The sequence below is a fragment of the Lampetra fluviatilis genome, chromosome 46 (assembly GCF_964198595.1).
Source record: "Lampetra fluviatilis chromosome 46, kcLamFluv1.1, whole genome shotgun sequence".
Lineage (NCBI taxonomy): Eukaryota > Metazoa > Chordata > Hyperoartia > Petromyzontiformes > Petromyzontidae > Lampetra > Lampetra fluviatilis.
Genome location: NC_136320.1, coordinates 10,430,761 through 10,445,767, shown reverse-complemented (window position 1 = coordinate 10,445,767; position 15,007 = coordinate 10,430,761). Strand labels below are relative to the sequence as shown.

At 41.8% G+C, this 15,007-nt stretch overlaps 1 protein-coding gene across 5 annotated transcripts in view; it reads right to left on the bottom strand.

Annotated features, from left to right (window-relative positions):
• Nucleotides 1–1,032: 1,032 nt before the first annotated feature.
• RAD17 (RAD17 checkpoint clamp loader component) overlaps nucleotides 1,033–15,007 on the bottom strand; it is a 94,337-nt gene continuing 80,362 nt past the window's right edge. For 2 of the 5 annotated variants that reach the window (XM_078877129.1, XM_078877132.1), the window contains 3 exons: nucleotides 11,047–11,167; nucleotides 3,875–3,932; nucleotides 1,033–1,933 (listed from right to left, as the gene is read on the bottom strand). In XM_078877129.1, coding sequence (XP_078733255.1) covers nucleotides 1,708–1,933; nucleotides 3,875–3,932; nucleotides 11,047–11,167 — 405 coding nt within the window. In that variant the 3' untranslated portion in view covers nucleotides 1,033–1,707. Of the gene's footprint in view, nucleotides 1,934–3,874; nucleotides 3,933–10,220; nucleotides 11,168–15,007 lie in introns of those variants that run through there. The other 3 variants (XM_078877131.1, XM_078877130.1, XR_013640089.1) reach the window with 3 other exon arrangements.

Here is a 15,007-nt window from a genome sequence, read left to right as displayed (position 1 = left end):
GTAAACAGCGGCTGTGTTAGTGTGAACCTGTTAATGTAAAATCAGAGTTGAAAACATCGGAAGGTAGGATGGAAACATCACAGCCAGTTATGACTTAAACTGGTCAATAACGTCCTTCAAATGATTGCTCAGTTTGTACCCATCTTCTCGGTTGTCTACAAACTAAGCTGTGTCTGCGGCAGTAGTTAGATTGGGGAAACTAAGCGACATGTCTCGGACCGTGTTCGTGAACATAAGGCAGATCTGAAACATGGTAGGACCAATACCTCAGCCGTGGCTGATCATTGTTTTAATGCGTTGGGCTCACGAAATTGATTTCTCCAAGACGAAGGTACTCTGCAAACCCACTATCAACAAAGATTCGTTCACCAAGCCATTCAGATATATAGACACAGATACAATTTCAACCGAGAAGATGGGTACAGATTGAGCAATCATTGGAAGGACGTTATGAACCAGTTTAAGTCATAACTGGCTGTGATGTTTCCATCCTACCTTCCGATGTTAGCAGTTATATTCGACTTTCTGATTTTACATTAACAGGTGCACACTAACACAGCCGCTGTTAACATTGACGTGCTAATCTCTCTCACTTTAACATCACTAGCCCTGCCCACTTCGTTTATGACCCTTGGGCTACACCCATTTCAAACCTTTAAAACAGCCTGCCTCAGCAGCTTTCCCCCTATTTTCTCCTGATGACGATTGCTTGTGTTGCGATCGAAACGTGGTGATATTTTTTTAATTCACTTTGACATTTTTATTATGTTATTGTTATATCTACGCGACTTTACTGAAAGACCCAAAGAATGTTACAATTTTGGTTGAACTCAAATGGGGCTTTTCAACTGCTTAGGTTATTTAAACAACAAAAAAAGTGTTTTATATGAGGTATCACCCACTGCCACCCCAGTGAGATTGAAACTAGCAACAGGATTAAGAGCCCTGTTGTTTTAACACAAACATTGACCTGGCCAAGTATTTACAAACCATTTATTTTCATACAATGTATTCGTATTTTCCAGACATCGGTTGAATGGCCTCCTATTGTGCTTGATATTGGAGGAACTTTAATGTGAATTAACAGTTGACATCACTTTGGTCATTTACTGCAAATGCAACGGAGCAGCTCTGGGAACAAAAAATATTCCATATTTAACAATGAAGTTATCTGCCAATCCCTTGTTTTTCTTACATTACTTAACAAAGGCAATTGAACCAAGGGCAAGCAATTTGACCAAAAAAGTCATCCTGTGGAAATTGGAGAGGGCAGTAGGGTGGCGCAGTTGTAACACTCGTGCGTCACATAAAGTACATGGGTTTGATCCCGAGTTCGGTGCCTTTTTGTGTAGAGTTTGTATTTTTTCCCTGTTTTGCTTGGATTTCCTCGGGATGAAATCAGAGAACCCAAAGGATAAAAAATACTCAATGTAACTGATATTGGTCAAATATTTCAATGCTGAAAAATTACCTGCAAATTAGTAAATCGGCATTACATTGCCCCCTACAGCAGTAACTTGACAGGACCCTCAAGAAAAACTCTTGAGACATCTTCCTGGGTAAAACAGCATAATAATAAATAATATAGACTTTGACCACCTCAAGCCCACTGTATGACAGAACATTCCTTTTTCCATACATCTTATTAGCCCTGGTCGGTCTTTATTCTGAGAATAGTGCTGCTGTTTGGTTTCCAACTCAAACTCGTCATTCTTTGTCAGAGTCAAACTCTTCAATGAAAAGCTCCTCATCTTCGTATCCCTCCTCATCTTCGTATCCCTCATGCGAGTCCATTGGCTGGGGTTGGCTAGCAGAAAGGTCCCTGTAAGCTGATTGGTTGGAAGGCGCGGGCAGAGCAGAGGTGGGGTCAGTGGGGTCATTGTCAGGGTCAATCCCGCCTCCATCATGCTCTGCAATGGTGATCACCTCTTGCCTGTGCACAAAAACGCATCACAGAGAGGATGCAAAAACATGTGTGGAAAGATGCATATTTCCCTACTGTGCAGCATGATGGCACCAACAGAACCACATTTACATTGAGGGACTTCATCTGAATAAACGTACATTAAATGAAAACACAAGCAAAACACAATGTTGGTATACAACACACGTACCTGCGTTAATGTTAATGGTGTTATTTTTGTTTCTTCTAAAGTGCTCAGTATGGTTACTAATATATATTAAAAAGATCACACGACTTAATTTTTCCATCTTTGGAATATCTCCCATATCCAATCCCTTCTCTCTGCCTCAGATGCAGAAAAGCTGGTACATGCCTTCAACTCATCTCGCATAGACTATTGTAATGTCTTACTCCCTAACGTTGCTAAGAAGGTGCTAATCAATTTGCAGCATGTTAAAAATGCGGCTGCTAGGGTGTTAACCAAAACAACTTCTTCACATCATATTACACCCATAAGAGGTTTTTTTTGGGTTAGATCGTGCAAATATGTGTCGTTAAAAACCGGCACCACCCGACATAGCCAACTTGTAGGGGTTGTCACGTAAACAGAACATGCCAATTCGTCACTAATACAGCACACCAGTGTATTGGAGAGCCAAGCCACGACGTTTCGCCAGTAATTACAACTAGCTTCATTAGGCGACAGCCAGATTTTTGGAGAAGTCTTATTGTTTCGCGATCTCTGTTATGGATGATATTGGTCGCGAAAGCCTACGTGTTAAGCATATTACACCCGTTTTGGTCTCCCTGCACTGGCTTACAGTTTCACATAGAATATGGTTTAAAATCCCATTGTTAACAGATAAAGCAATGAACCATCTTGCCCATGCTGCACCCATATGTCCCCACAAGGTCCATAAGATCTGAGGATGCAGATCTTCTCTATATTCCCAGGTCGAGGTTTCGGTCTATGGGTGACCGAGCTTTTTCTCGTGTAGCCCCCAGGCTATGGAATGCTCTTCCATGAGATATCAGGATCGGAGTCTATGGACATTAAAAAAATGCGCCTTAAAATTAATTTATATTCTTCCGCTTATTAAATTTTTTATTCATTTAGTAAATTATTCTTAAAATGTATTTATATTTTCATGCTGAGCGTCTGCTGCTGCTGTGTCCTGTGCAGCGCTTTGAGATATTTGATGAAAAGCGCTATATACATGTAATTATGATTAAGGGCATAAAAGTCCAATATTTGTGGTTGCCATAGTAAAGGCCATTCTACCAAATCAAATGCATTCTCACCATCTACGGCTATTGCATAGGAATACATTTATTTTATTGCAATACATTTCACTGTGATGAATGCTTTCAATGAGTCCCACATATTAATGGAAATCTGGGTTCCAAGTATTTATTTGCCTTCACAAATTGTGAAAGTCTCTGCCTAGGACACAAGGAGAGCTTAGTTGTCCAAAATTGCTGTACCATATCACATGATGTATGCTGTAGCAGCTCAGGGAAAGGAATTATTACGGAGATTGTAGTAATATGATCAAAGATGTGAGAGTCATGGTGACTCAAAAGGTTTCAAAGTACAGTCAACCCTTAAGTCATTGGTTTTATAATCACGGTTTTGCATTTCTGCAACAAATTATGTAGTGCTATGTTTATGTTTAAATGGATTATATGTGTATGCCCCGAACCATATTTTCCCCATAAGCTTTCAATATTAATATTCGTGGATTTAATGGCTCATCATTCATTATCAATATATCCTGAACGAATATTAAGGGTTTAATGTATTGTGGAAAGAAATACAAGCCGTAAATTACTAGAGATGAAAAATTCTCTTTTGCATGAACTCACATGGGAATACGTATTCAAATCCAGGAGACATGAAATATGTGCAATACATTTAGCCGCTATTAGTGCATATGAGGTTGAGTACTGAATCCGAAGGCACATGGTTACCTGTGTGGCAGCTTACTGTGTATGAATCTCCCCACATCCTGCAAAAAAGCAATTTGGCCTGCAGAAGAAACGTACTCCATCAAGAAACAGCATCAGATTTTAAAATATATTATATCCTTGCGGGAAGTACCCGGTATTGCCCGGGCAAAAAAGACACGCACACACATAGACTTACACACACACACATATTGACTAACACACACACATGGACTTACACACATAGACAACAACTTTCACACACAGATTTGAACTTTTCTATTTACTAACTCAGCTTTTAAAGATTAGTTTTCTATGTACATCATGAGAATAGGATTTTCCCATTTTATTAGGCAACAAAACAGGTGTTAAGTTGTTAAAACACCAAACTGAAACCTTTTACAAGGAATCATGTCTGCATTAACCACAATACTTGTGGTCAAAATGCAAACAAAAAACATACTCTGATAAGATATGCATTGTCTTTGAAACTGATTGGTTCACACCAGAGAGAGCTTTTTTTTTGCCTCGTCTCAAACGGTGTTAGACCAGAGGACGCCAAAAGGCGTGCAGCACAAAGACAATGCACTATCAGAGTAATGAGAGCTCGGGGTGAGCATCTACATCATGGGACCTCCCTTTTGCCAGTAGCAAAATATGAGAATAGGTTTTTCCCCTTTTATCTGGCAACAAAACAAGTGTTAAGTTGTTAAAACACCAAACTGAAACCTTTTACAAGGAATCATGTCTGCAATGTCATTTTTTGTCCGTCTGTCTGTGTGTCGACGAAACTTGCGAAGGATTTGCCTCACGAACCGTGGGGTTTTTGTTTAAAAAATAGCCAGGTACCACGCGATAAGCCCCGTGGTGAGCCAGCGCTATTCCGATTTTAAGTACTATTTATTATTAGCTCCTAGCAACGCATACGCGTTCATTGGGAGGGGGGAGGGGGAATTATCTTTTGCGTAAAAAATGCAAAAGAAAACAACGCTGAGGTGAATTCTTCAAAGTGTCATGTCCTCTTCTACCCCCCACCCCAATGTGTGCACTTACTACTATAGGGTTGGTAGATACTAATATTATAGCACTTAGATACTATTATTGTAGAGCAGGCGGGGGGGGATGGTGGGGGAGGGCGAGGGTGCCAAGGTGCCACCTCGGCCGGCTGGGCAATCTAGGCGAGGCCGGGGGCTCTGCACGGGACTAGGCCTCATGACGGCACTGTCAAGTTAGTAGTTTGTGCTATAGAGTCGATATATACTGCTATAGAGTCAGCATGTACTGTAGTGAGCAGGTAACACCACAGTCGGTATGCACCGCTGTCGTGAAAGCAGGTTCCACCAGTCGGTATGCACTGCTGTAGTTAAAGCAGGTACCACCACAGTCGGTATGCACTGCTATAGTGAAAGCAGGTACCACCACAGTCAGTATGCACTGCTGTAGTGAAAGCAGGTACCACCACAGTCAGTATGTACTAGGGGGCAGGGGGTCAACAATTTTCAGAAACCTTTTAGATCAACTATTTACCCCCACTTTCTATTACTTTTTGGACTTCTGCAAGCCTCTTATAATTTTGTTGGTGTAGAAACATACAAACGGCTCACCGGGCTTTCACAATAGCTTAGTATCTGTGTATGTACAGTGAGGGAAAAAAGTATTTGATCCCCTGCTGATTTTGAACGTTTGCCCACTGACAAAGAAATGATCAGTCTATAATTGTAATGGTAGTTTATTTGAACAGTGAGAGACAGAATAACAAAGAACAACAAAAAAATCCAGAAAAACGGATGTCAAAATTTGTATAAATTGATTTGCATTTTAATGAGGGAAATAAGTATTTCATCCCCTCTCAATCAGATAGATTTCTGGCTCCCAGGTGTATTTTACACAGGTAACGAGCTGAGATTAGGAGCACACTCTTAAAGGGAGTGCTCCTAATCTCAGCTTGTTACCTGTATAAAAGACACCTGTTCACAGAAGAAATAAATCAATCAGATTCCAAACTCTTCACCATGGCCAAGACCAAAGAGCTCTCAAGGATGTCAGGAACAAGATTGTAGACCTATACAAGGCTGGAATGGGCTACAAGACCATCGCCAAGCAGCTTGGTGAGAAGGTGACAACAGTTGGTGCGATTATTCGCAAATGGAAGAAACACAAAAGAACTGTCAATTTCCCTCGGCCGGGGGCTCCATGTGTAGAGGTGTTACGGAGGGCAAACAAACACACTGGGCATGGTTATGCCCGTACGCCAAGAGGTGCTTACATCCACGTCCGCACCGTTTAGCCTGGGGGGCTAACACGGTGCTGGGATCCCCCACGGCCCCACCCCTCAGTGGGGGAGTTGCTATATAAGGCGGTGAGCCAGAGGGCTCGGGGTTCAGTGTTCAGCCTAAACCACCGAAGCAAGAAGACCGGCTAGATAGGCCCTGGGACTCCCCTGGATCGCTGTCCTTCTCAGGATCGACCAGGGCAAGCCAGTGGCGTGGCCCCAAGAGCTCAGAGCCGATGCTCTTGTAAGAGCCGGTCTGGGGACTCAGGGTGCCGTAATCCCAGCTTAACCAGAGCTGGGTTAGCTAGCCTCCCCTAGCCCTGTAGTGGAGGACCTAGGAGTAGGCTAGCGTGACATAGATTGTGTGATCTCCCTGTTAGACGGGTGAAGGGGCCAATACCCCTTCGAGTGTTGTACATCTCGGCCTGTTATGTACATTGTGGTTAATAAATAAGTGTGCCTCCAACTACGTCATCCAAGTCTCCTGGAACCTACTACACATGCAAGATCTCACCTCGTGGAGTTGCAATGATCATGAGAATGGTGAGGAATCAGCCCAGAACTACACGGGAGGATCTTGTCAATGATCTCAAGGCAGCTGAGACCATAGTCACCAAGAAAACAGTTGGTAACACACTACGCCGTGAAGGACTGAATTCCTGCAGCGCCCGCAAGGTCCCCCTGCTCAAGAAAGCACATATACATTCCCGTCTGAAGTTTGCCAATGAACATCTGAATGATTCAGAGGACAACTGGGTGAAAGTGTTGTGGCCAGATGAGACCAAAATGGAGTTCTTTGGCAGCAACTCAACTCGCCGTGTTTGGAGGAGGAGGAATGCTGCCTATGACCCCAAGAACACCATCTCCACCGTCAAACACGGAGGTGGAAACATTATGCTTTGGGGGTGTTTTTCTGCTAAGGGGACAGGACAACTTCACCGCATCAAAGGGACGATGGACGGGGCCATGTACCGTCAAATCTTGGGTGAGAACCTCCTTCCCCCTCAGCCAGGGCATTGACAATGGGTCGTGGATGGGTATTCCAGCATGACAATGACCCAAAACACACGGCCAAGGCAACAAAGGAGTGGCTCAAGAAGAAGCACATTAAGGTCCTGGAGTGGTCTAGCCAGTCTCCAGACCTTAATCCCATAGAAAATCTGTGGAGGGAGCTGAAGGTTCGAGTTGCCAAACGTTAGCCTCGAAACCTTAATGACTTGGAGAAGTTCTGCAAAGAGGAGTGGGACAAAATCCCTCCTGAGATGTGTGCAAACCTGGTGGCCAACTACAAGAAACGTCTGACCTCTGTGATTGCCAACAAGGGTTTTGCCACCAAGTACTAAGTCATGTTTTGCAGAGGGGTCAAATACGTATTTCCCTCATTAAAATGCAAATACATTTATAACATTTTTGACATGCGGTTTTCTGGATTTTTTTTGTTGTTATTCTGTCTCTCACTGTTCAAATAAACCTATCATTAAAATTATAGACTGATCATTTCTTTGTCAATGGGCAAACGTACAAAATCAGCAGGGATCAAATACTTTTTTCCCTCACTGTATATGTAAGGTTTTTAAGAGACGTTTTGAAATTCATTTCTCGCCCGGGCAACGCCGGGTACTTCCCGTTAGTATAAATATATAACGACACATTTATATTAATGAGATGTAAAAAAAAAAATATTATTGACATTGGTCGTTAAGGCCTATGTGTTAAACTATATATATATGAACCTTATGGCTGGACCCCGGGGTCCCATAATCCCCCCGCTCTCGCATAAACATTATATTATAATGTAAACAAAAACTTTGCTCTTTTTCACCAATGGGTTTGAAGGATGGTGGCAACTGTTGTCTTGTTAAACTATGCCTTTAAAAATGAAAACTACTTACCTGTAGTATCTCTATTTAAATACACTATCAAAAAAATAATTTACACCCCTCTGTCAATCGTGTTTCTCAGTGTTGATTTGTGAACACACTTTGTAAACAGTACGTAAAATAGTACGCGGTTTTCAATGCGCTGTTCATATTGTAACAAGCGTTTATACCAATGTTACTTTACAGAGTAGTGGGTCGCTGCTCCTCTTCTCCGCATTGATACGAGTGGTAAGTGGGGACTATGGCTTAACCGCAAAAAAAAAACCTATCTGCACAGATGCATACGGACAAGAGAAGTATTCATCTTATTGGTTCTTTCGGTAAAGTCACGTAGAATGGAAATAATAAAATAATAACATTTTCACATAATAAAATAATTCTCACGACGTTTCGGCCACAACGCAAGCAGCCGTCCTTAGGTGAAGAACAGGTCTGTCGAGACGACAGAGTCTGAATGACACACCCCAGGCTTGGAGCGTATATTAAAGTGGAGAGGGAGGAGGAGAGCGCCTTGACAAAATAATTTGCATATCAAGAGGAATGTTAGCATATTTATGGGAAATGCAGATATGTGATTAGTACTACTTGTGAAATGCGTAGAAGGTTTGGCGAGGGGTTTAAAGTTATGTTTTTCCCGTGCATTATGCAGGATTAGCAGCATCAAAGGGAGGGGATAGGGGGAAGCATTAATAAAGGGAAGGAATGTTAATAGTCTGTAGCTGCAGTAACTAAACCACCACGTAAAAAACTAAAGTATAAACTACATAGTATCATCAGTATACTAAATATACTCTCCAATAAGCTGAGCTACTAACAGTAAGTAATACATTACAATTCTATGTCGCAAAAATATAATATGCTTCCAGCTAAACTTTATTCTCTTACATCACACGGGTCTACACCGTACTATATACTGCCATAGACAAACCCAACATTAAATTATATACTGTATTACTATACACCACCTTATACATTGTAATATTTAACTATGTATTATTCTACCCACCCTACTGTATATCACACTGCTGTATATTCACTATACAATTACGACACTATATATTACTTTGTACATTGTATTAAACATTACAATTTTATACTATTTATTATTATACAATCCGCTATACACTATACCATTGACCGTCGCGTGAAAGATACTGTTTCATTTTTATTATTTCCATTCTACGTGACTTTACCGAAAGAACCAAGAAGATGAATCCCTGCAGTCACGAAAGCTTTAAATCGAAAGAGAAGTATTATCAAACAGGAGAAATTAACGGTGCAACGCATCTCATCTGTTAAATATCTGCAAGTAATAGGATTGTCATCGATTGAGCCTGGCTGCAGACATTGGTAGGTCACAAATAATAATGAAGAGAGCAGTTTCACTGTATTATGCATACCGTTATGACAAATAAAGGACTTAAGTCGTGTAGGCAGTTTGAGCAGCTTTGGATAAGACTTATGATCCTGCCCATACCCGAGCATGGAGTGCATTCGTCCTCGCTGCGCTTAGACGACATGAGAACAAAATGATATGCGCCAGGTGGGTTGCGGCGTTTATGTGCACGGTGGGACGGAGTCGCCAAAAATAAATGCATTATTTTACAACTTAGACTTCCGTTTATTCGGGGCTCCGGGGTCCCGCCATAAGGTTCATACCATGTACGATTAAAACATTGTTAAAGCCAGAAAATATGAGAATTGTAACAGTAAAATTACATCAACAAATTAGTTTAAAGGTAATTAACCATTACATTTTATAGCTCGTCTATCCTATTGACCAGTGACTGATAATTGTCACTGTGGTCAATAGGACAGATGGTCAGCACATTAAAACATGATATTATAATCTAAACATTAAAATCTACTGACCATTCCTAAAACATAACAATTACTAGACTATAAACAACAAAATAAGCAGGTGATCTTCTGATGTTACAGGCAGGACCCTGTCTTCAACAACATTGAACCAAGCAAGCCTGACTGCCGATGAGGCAGTATATGGGCAGTCATCAACTTATGGACAAAATTAGTTCCTGAGACCCGTTTGTAAGTCGAACAGTTCGTCAGTTGGAACACAATAATGTACTGTATTTAAATGCCCTTGCGGTCAATGTTATGAAATGTGTTACAGTTCAACAAAAACGGAAAGCATTGTTAAACTGAAAAATGTACGTGAAATATTGTACGTTGGCATGTACAACTTTTTTTCACTTACCTGGAGTCCTGATGCTGGCTTGCTTATTGGAAGGGGCACAATGAGTCACCACAATTGCACACACATGCAATGCACACGCAATGCACAGACATACACACCAACAACGATCCCCTGTATAGCCTTAATAAACTGTTGGGGCAAGTGCTGTTAGCCAGCAGCACCGATAAAGGCCAGAATGGCACACAAGGGGGTAAGTGGGCTGCACCACACCTGGCCACCATTGACTCCTCAGTGGTGATGTTTACACCCTGACCAAGGTACTCATCTGAGACTGAATCAACCTAGGGGAGGCCCAGTACCCATTTAGATAATTGTCACTGGTGTTGGTTGTGAGCGGGAACCGAACTCGGGTCGCCGAGTTTGTAACACAGCGTGCTAACCATTACACACACACGGGGGCACGCGCACTGACGCACAATTTTCACACACACAAATTTTCACACACACACGAACACTCACTCCCAGCGCGAGGCCGCCTCATTACATCTCGCTGAGGATCACTCCACTGAACAAAATAGTTCCACAGTTCAGTTTGCGATTGCGAGTTCGCGTTTTAGGTCAATGTTAAAAATATATATTTCATGGAAGCTGGTTCCTACATGAGGTATTTGCAAATTAAGTGTTTGTAACTCAAGGATTGCCTGTATGTCTAAAAGGATAGATAATTTGCTTGTCTTGAAATAATACTGCTGAAATGATACACTCCCAGTAGGCGTTACAGCTGATGGGTTATTAGAAATACGAGTATTTTTAATGTGGAGAGATGGATATCACCTTCATGAGTATGGATGCGTGCGTGCCATTGATGATCACAGCACTGACTTGCCTGGATTTCGGAGTGGAGTGTTGAGCAGGGCCAGATACGGTAGTAGCTCAAGGTGCAGGGCAAGAGGCGGCAGGCAGAATGAGGAGAACAGCTGTTTTGCCCCCAGCCTTGCCTCCACATACTGAAATCAACAATCCACCTTTCACCAGTAAGTGGAGGTAACATCACCAAGGTGGATGTGCCAGACCTGGCTCACTCATACTCATTTTCTACTGGCACACTGGCACATCCGAGCTGAGGTAATAAGGAGCTCTACCGAGCCGGGACCAAACTGTGATACGCTGGCCTCAAAATATCAATCTAGTTGAGGGCAGGGCTAATGACATGCTCATTGCATGTGACGTCAGCCAGTACAACTCAATCTGTGTCCAATTACCATCACGCCGGGCTTCGTCAATATTCGTGCTCTCCTTAACATTGAGTTGGCCAACACTATAGCCTGCTCTACCGTCGGATCTATACTGGACTACGAATAACATCAGTCTCCAGCGCATCCAGCACTGCCGTGCCCGCCACACGATGTTCGGCACAAGACGTGACCCCTTCATTTATTTCTCTGAACTTCAAAATCGACTTCACCATCTTCCAGTTCAAGAACACATTCTGTACAAAGTCATTGTCCTCTGTCACAGAGCACACGTGCTGGGTCAACCGGCATATTTAATTTATGTTGTCTCATCATACATCCCATCTTGGAATCGCCGATCTGCCTCAAAAGTGGCCTCCTTTTCAAGCCCATCTCTCAAACCAGACGAGGTGAACATTGCTTTGCTGTTGCAGCTCTAGTCTTCTGGAATTCAATCCCTCTCTCACTGTGTGCAGTGGCATCTGTGCTGACCTTTTTCTCTTACTTTAATTTATTCTCCCACGCCTGTCAACGTTCTTAAGTTAAATTTGGGTGCATTATAAAATGTATTAATTAATCTACATGTGTCTCAAATCGTTCATTGCATGTTACAAAAGTATCACACTCACATCATGGCTCGGGATCTGCATTCGAAAAACAACTTGGAGCCTCCTGAACTGCACTGGTCTGGCTCAGAATGACCCCAGTGTGTATCAGGTATGAAGGGTTTCTCTAAGTAGATCACATGATATACCTTGGTAATGTAAGTGTAATAATAAACCCTCACACAAGGTTTTAGGAAAAACCTGTGTTCTGTGTGGAGTGGTAAAAACTTGCTGAATAGAGGCTACCATAATGTCCCAGACCTAAATTGGCGAGTCAACTGGAATGAGTTAAACCCTGTTCTCAGCTTTAGAGCAGGAGCCATCTGAGAGTGAGGGATACCACAGCTTTGATCTGAGATTGCGGGATCCGAAGGCAGAGGAGCCACCAGTAGCCCATTGGGATCTACAAACATCGGGAGAGTCTTCTTCTTGTGTTAGTGTACTTGTAAATCCAGGCCACAGCATCATCATCTACAGTGATCAGTGCTCTCAGTGCTACATCCAGTCTGCTGAGAGGGAAATCTCCCAATGATGCAACATACACCATTGGATGAGAGGCTACTGCTCAGTGCCCAACCATCACACTATAACATAGACTCCAGTAAAATATCCCATTTTCGTGAGAGAGGACATGCAATGATGCATCAATTCATCAATTGACATTCATTATAGAGAATAGGTTTTCCCCTTTTTTCTGACAACAAAACAGGTGTTACGCCTTTTGGCGTCCTCTGGTCAAACACCATTTTGACACTAGGCTGAAAAGAAAGCTGTCTCTGGTGTGGACCAATCAGTTTCAAAGACAATGCATATATTATTAGAGTACGTGTTTTGTTTGCATTCTGACCACAAGTATTGGGGTTAATGCAGACATGATTCCTTGTAAAAGGTTTCAGTTTGGTGTTTTAACATCTTAACACCTGTTTCGTTGCCAGAAGAAAGAGGAAAACCTATTCTCATATTTTGGTACTGGCCAAGGAGGTCCCATGATGACATTCATTATTATCATGTTAATGATGTATATGCTGAATTGTGTACAAATGTATTATTTGTATTCATAAATGTTGTATTCAATTAATTCACATGACCATAGCAACCAAAGGTGCTACATTCAACCACAATATTAAATAACCCATGTTTGAATGTAAATTTCGACCCCAAATCGTTAATATTCATAAAATCACCAAATTATTACATACTCTTTGGTTCTTTCGGTAAAGTCACGTAGGTATAAAATAAAATAAATCACGACGTTTCGGGCGCAACACAAGCGTCCATCATCAGGTGGGAAATCATGGTCTGCTGCTGAGGCAGACTGTTTTGTTTTATTTTATACTGTGACTTTACCAAAAGAACCAAAGAGTATGGATTCCTGCAGTCACGAAAGCTTCAAATCAAATGATTACAGGTCAAGCAGTCAGACGCCATTTTGATAAAAAGGGTCTGTGCAGTCCACTCAGATAATGTGGTAGCTATACAAGTTTGTTCATGAACTGGGAATATGCAAAGAAGCATTGAGTTTGTTTTTATTTATTTTTCAAACTATAAACTATTTTCTTTTTTTCCAGATAAGGCCTAGTGAGCTATATAGCTCTTTTTCAGAAGTGACCTGGCCACAAATGATAGCTCAAACAAGTGGTTTATCATGTGAAAATTAAAAGAAGCCAAATACTCTGAAAGTATGTTTCTAAATGTGAAGGGAAAAACCTAAGGATCTGGAGAAAAATCCATGCAACGACGGAGAGGACATGGAAACTCCACATATAAAGGCGTCATGGTTGGGATCAAATCCACAACTTCCAGTATAGCGGGCGAGGTAGTTAACATCTCGCCATCGTGGTGCCCTCAATTCTACATCTCCTCTCTTGAAACACTTATCTCCTCCTTTAACTTCTCCCACCACTTCTTCGCCGATGACATCCACATATTATACTCTTTCTCCACATTCACTCCGGACCTCTCTTCTCGTATTTCAGCCTGCTTAACTGCCCTTCAGTCTTGGATGTCGCTTCGCTTACTAGCCATCAACCGCTCTAAAACCCAGGTTATCTTTTTCCCCATTGCTCTTTCCCCTCCACCCACTCCCACCATCACTTTCCTCCCCCTCTTCTCACTCACCCATATCCCCTCTGCCCACAACCTTGGTGTCCTCTTCTTTCAAATTCGAAAAATACGCTCTCTCCTCACTCAGTCCACTGCCAAACTACTAATACACTCACTTATCTTCCTTTGCTTAGACTACTGCAACTCTCTCCTCGGTCTCGCAGCCTATGCATTCATTCCACTGCAACAGATCCAAAATGCGTCTGCACACGTCATCTACAACTTACCACACTGTACCCGTACCTCCGCCCTTCTTATAGAAATGTACTGGAAGGGACAGCAGAACTCTAGGCGTCATATTTAATCATCTGTATCTCAGACTTGGAATTTGCAGATGCAGGTTTGTTATCTAGGGGCTCATCTGGACCATTACATATCTTTAAAAAGATCTATAAAGCTCAATGGGCTTTAGCCAGGTAATACACTTGACGTTAATTATTGTGGTGACATTGGGAACATAATGATACGGTTTCTTAAAACACAGTTGATAACAGTAATGAAGGATGGAATTCACATATCTTTATCACAGGTGTTAGTCTGAATAACTTATGTGGCAGTAGTACAAAGCTGTGATATCATGTGTATCAAATTGTGGCAGATGTAGCCAAGGAGAAACTATTTCAATTGGTGGAGTGCACGTGCAGAATGGAGATTAGGAGGGTTATTGGAGCAGCACCTACAACAACTATTGCCGGATAGCGAGACATTTAAAGGGCAGACTTCAATGTCCCTTCTATAACATTGGAACATAAATGTTTTCCTTTTAATATTTAACTTTCGATGTTATATTCTTTGATGAAAAAAAAAACTGGTCCCTCTTCAAATGTCGCTAACAGGTGTATATTCTGAAAATAGATGTAAGTCCATTATGTTTATGGTGTAACATCAACCTTGTGCCATTGTTATT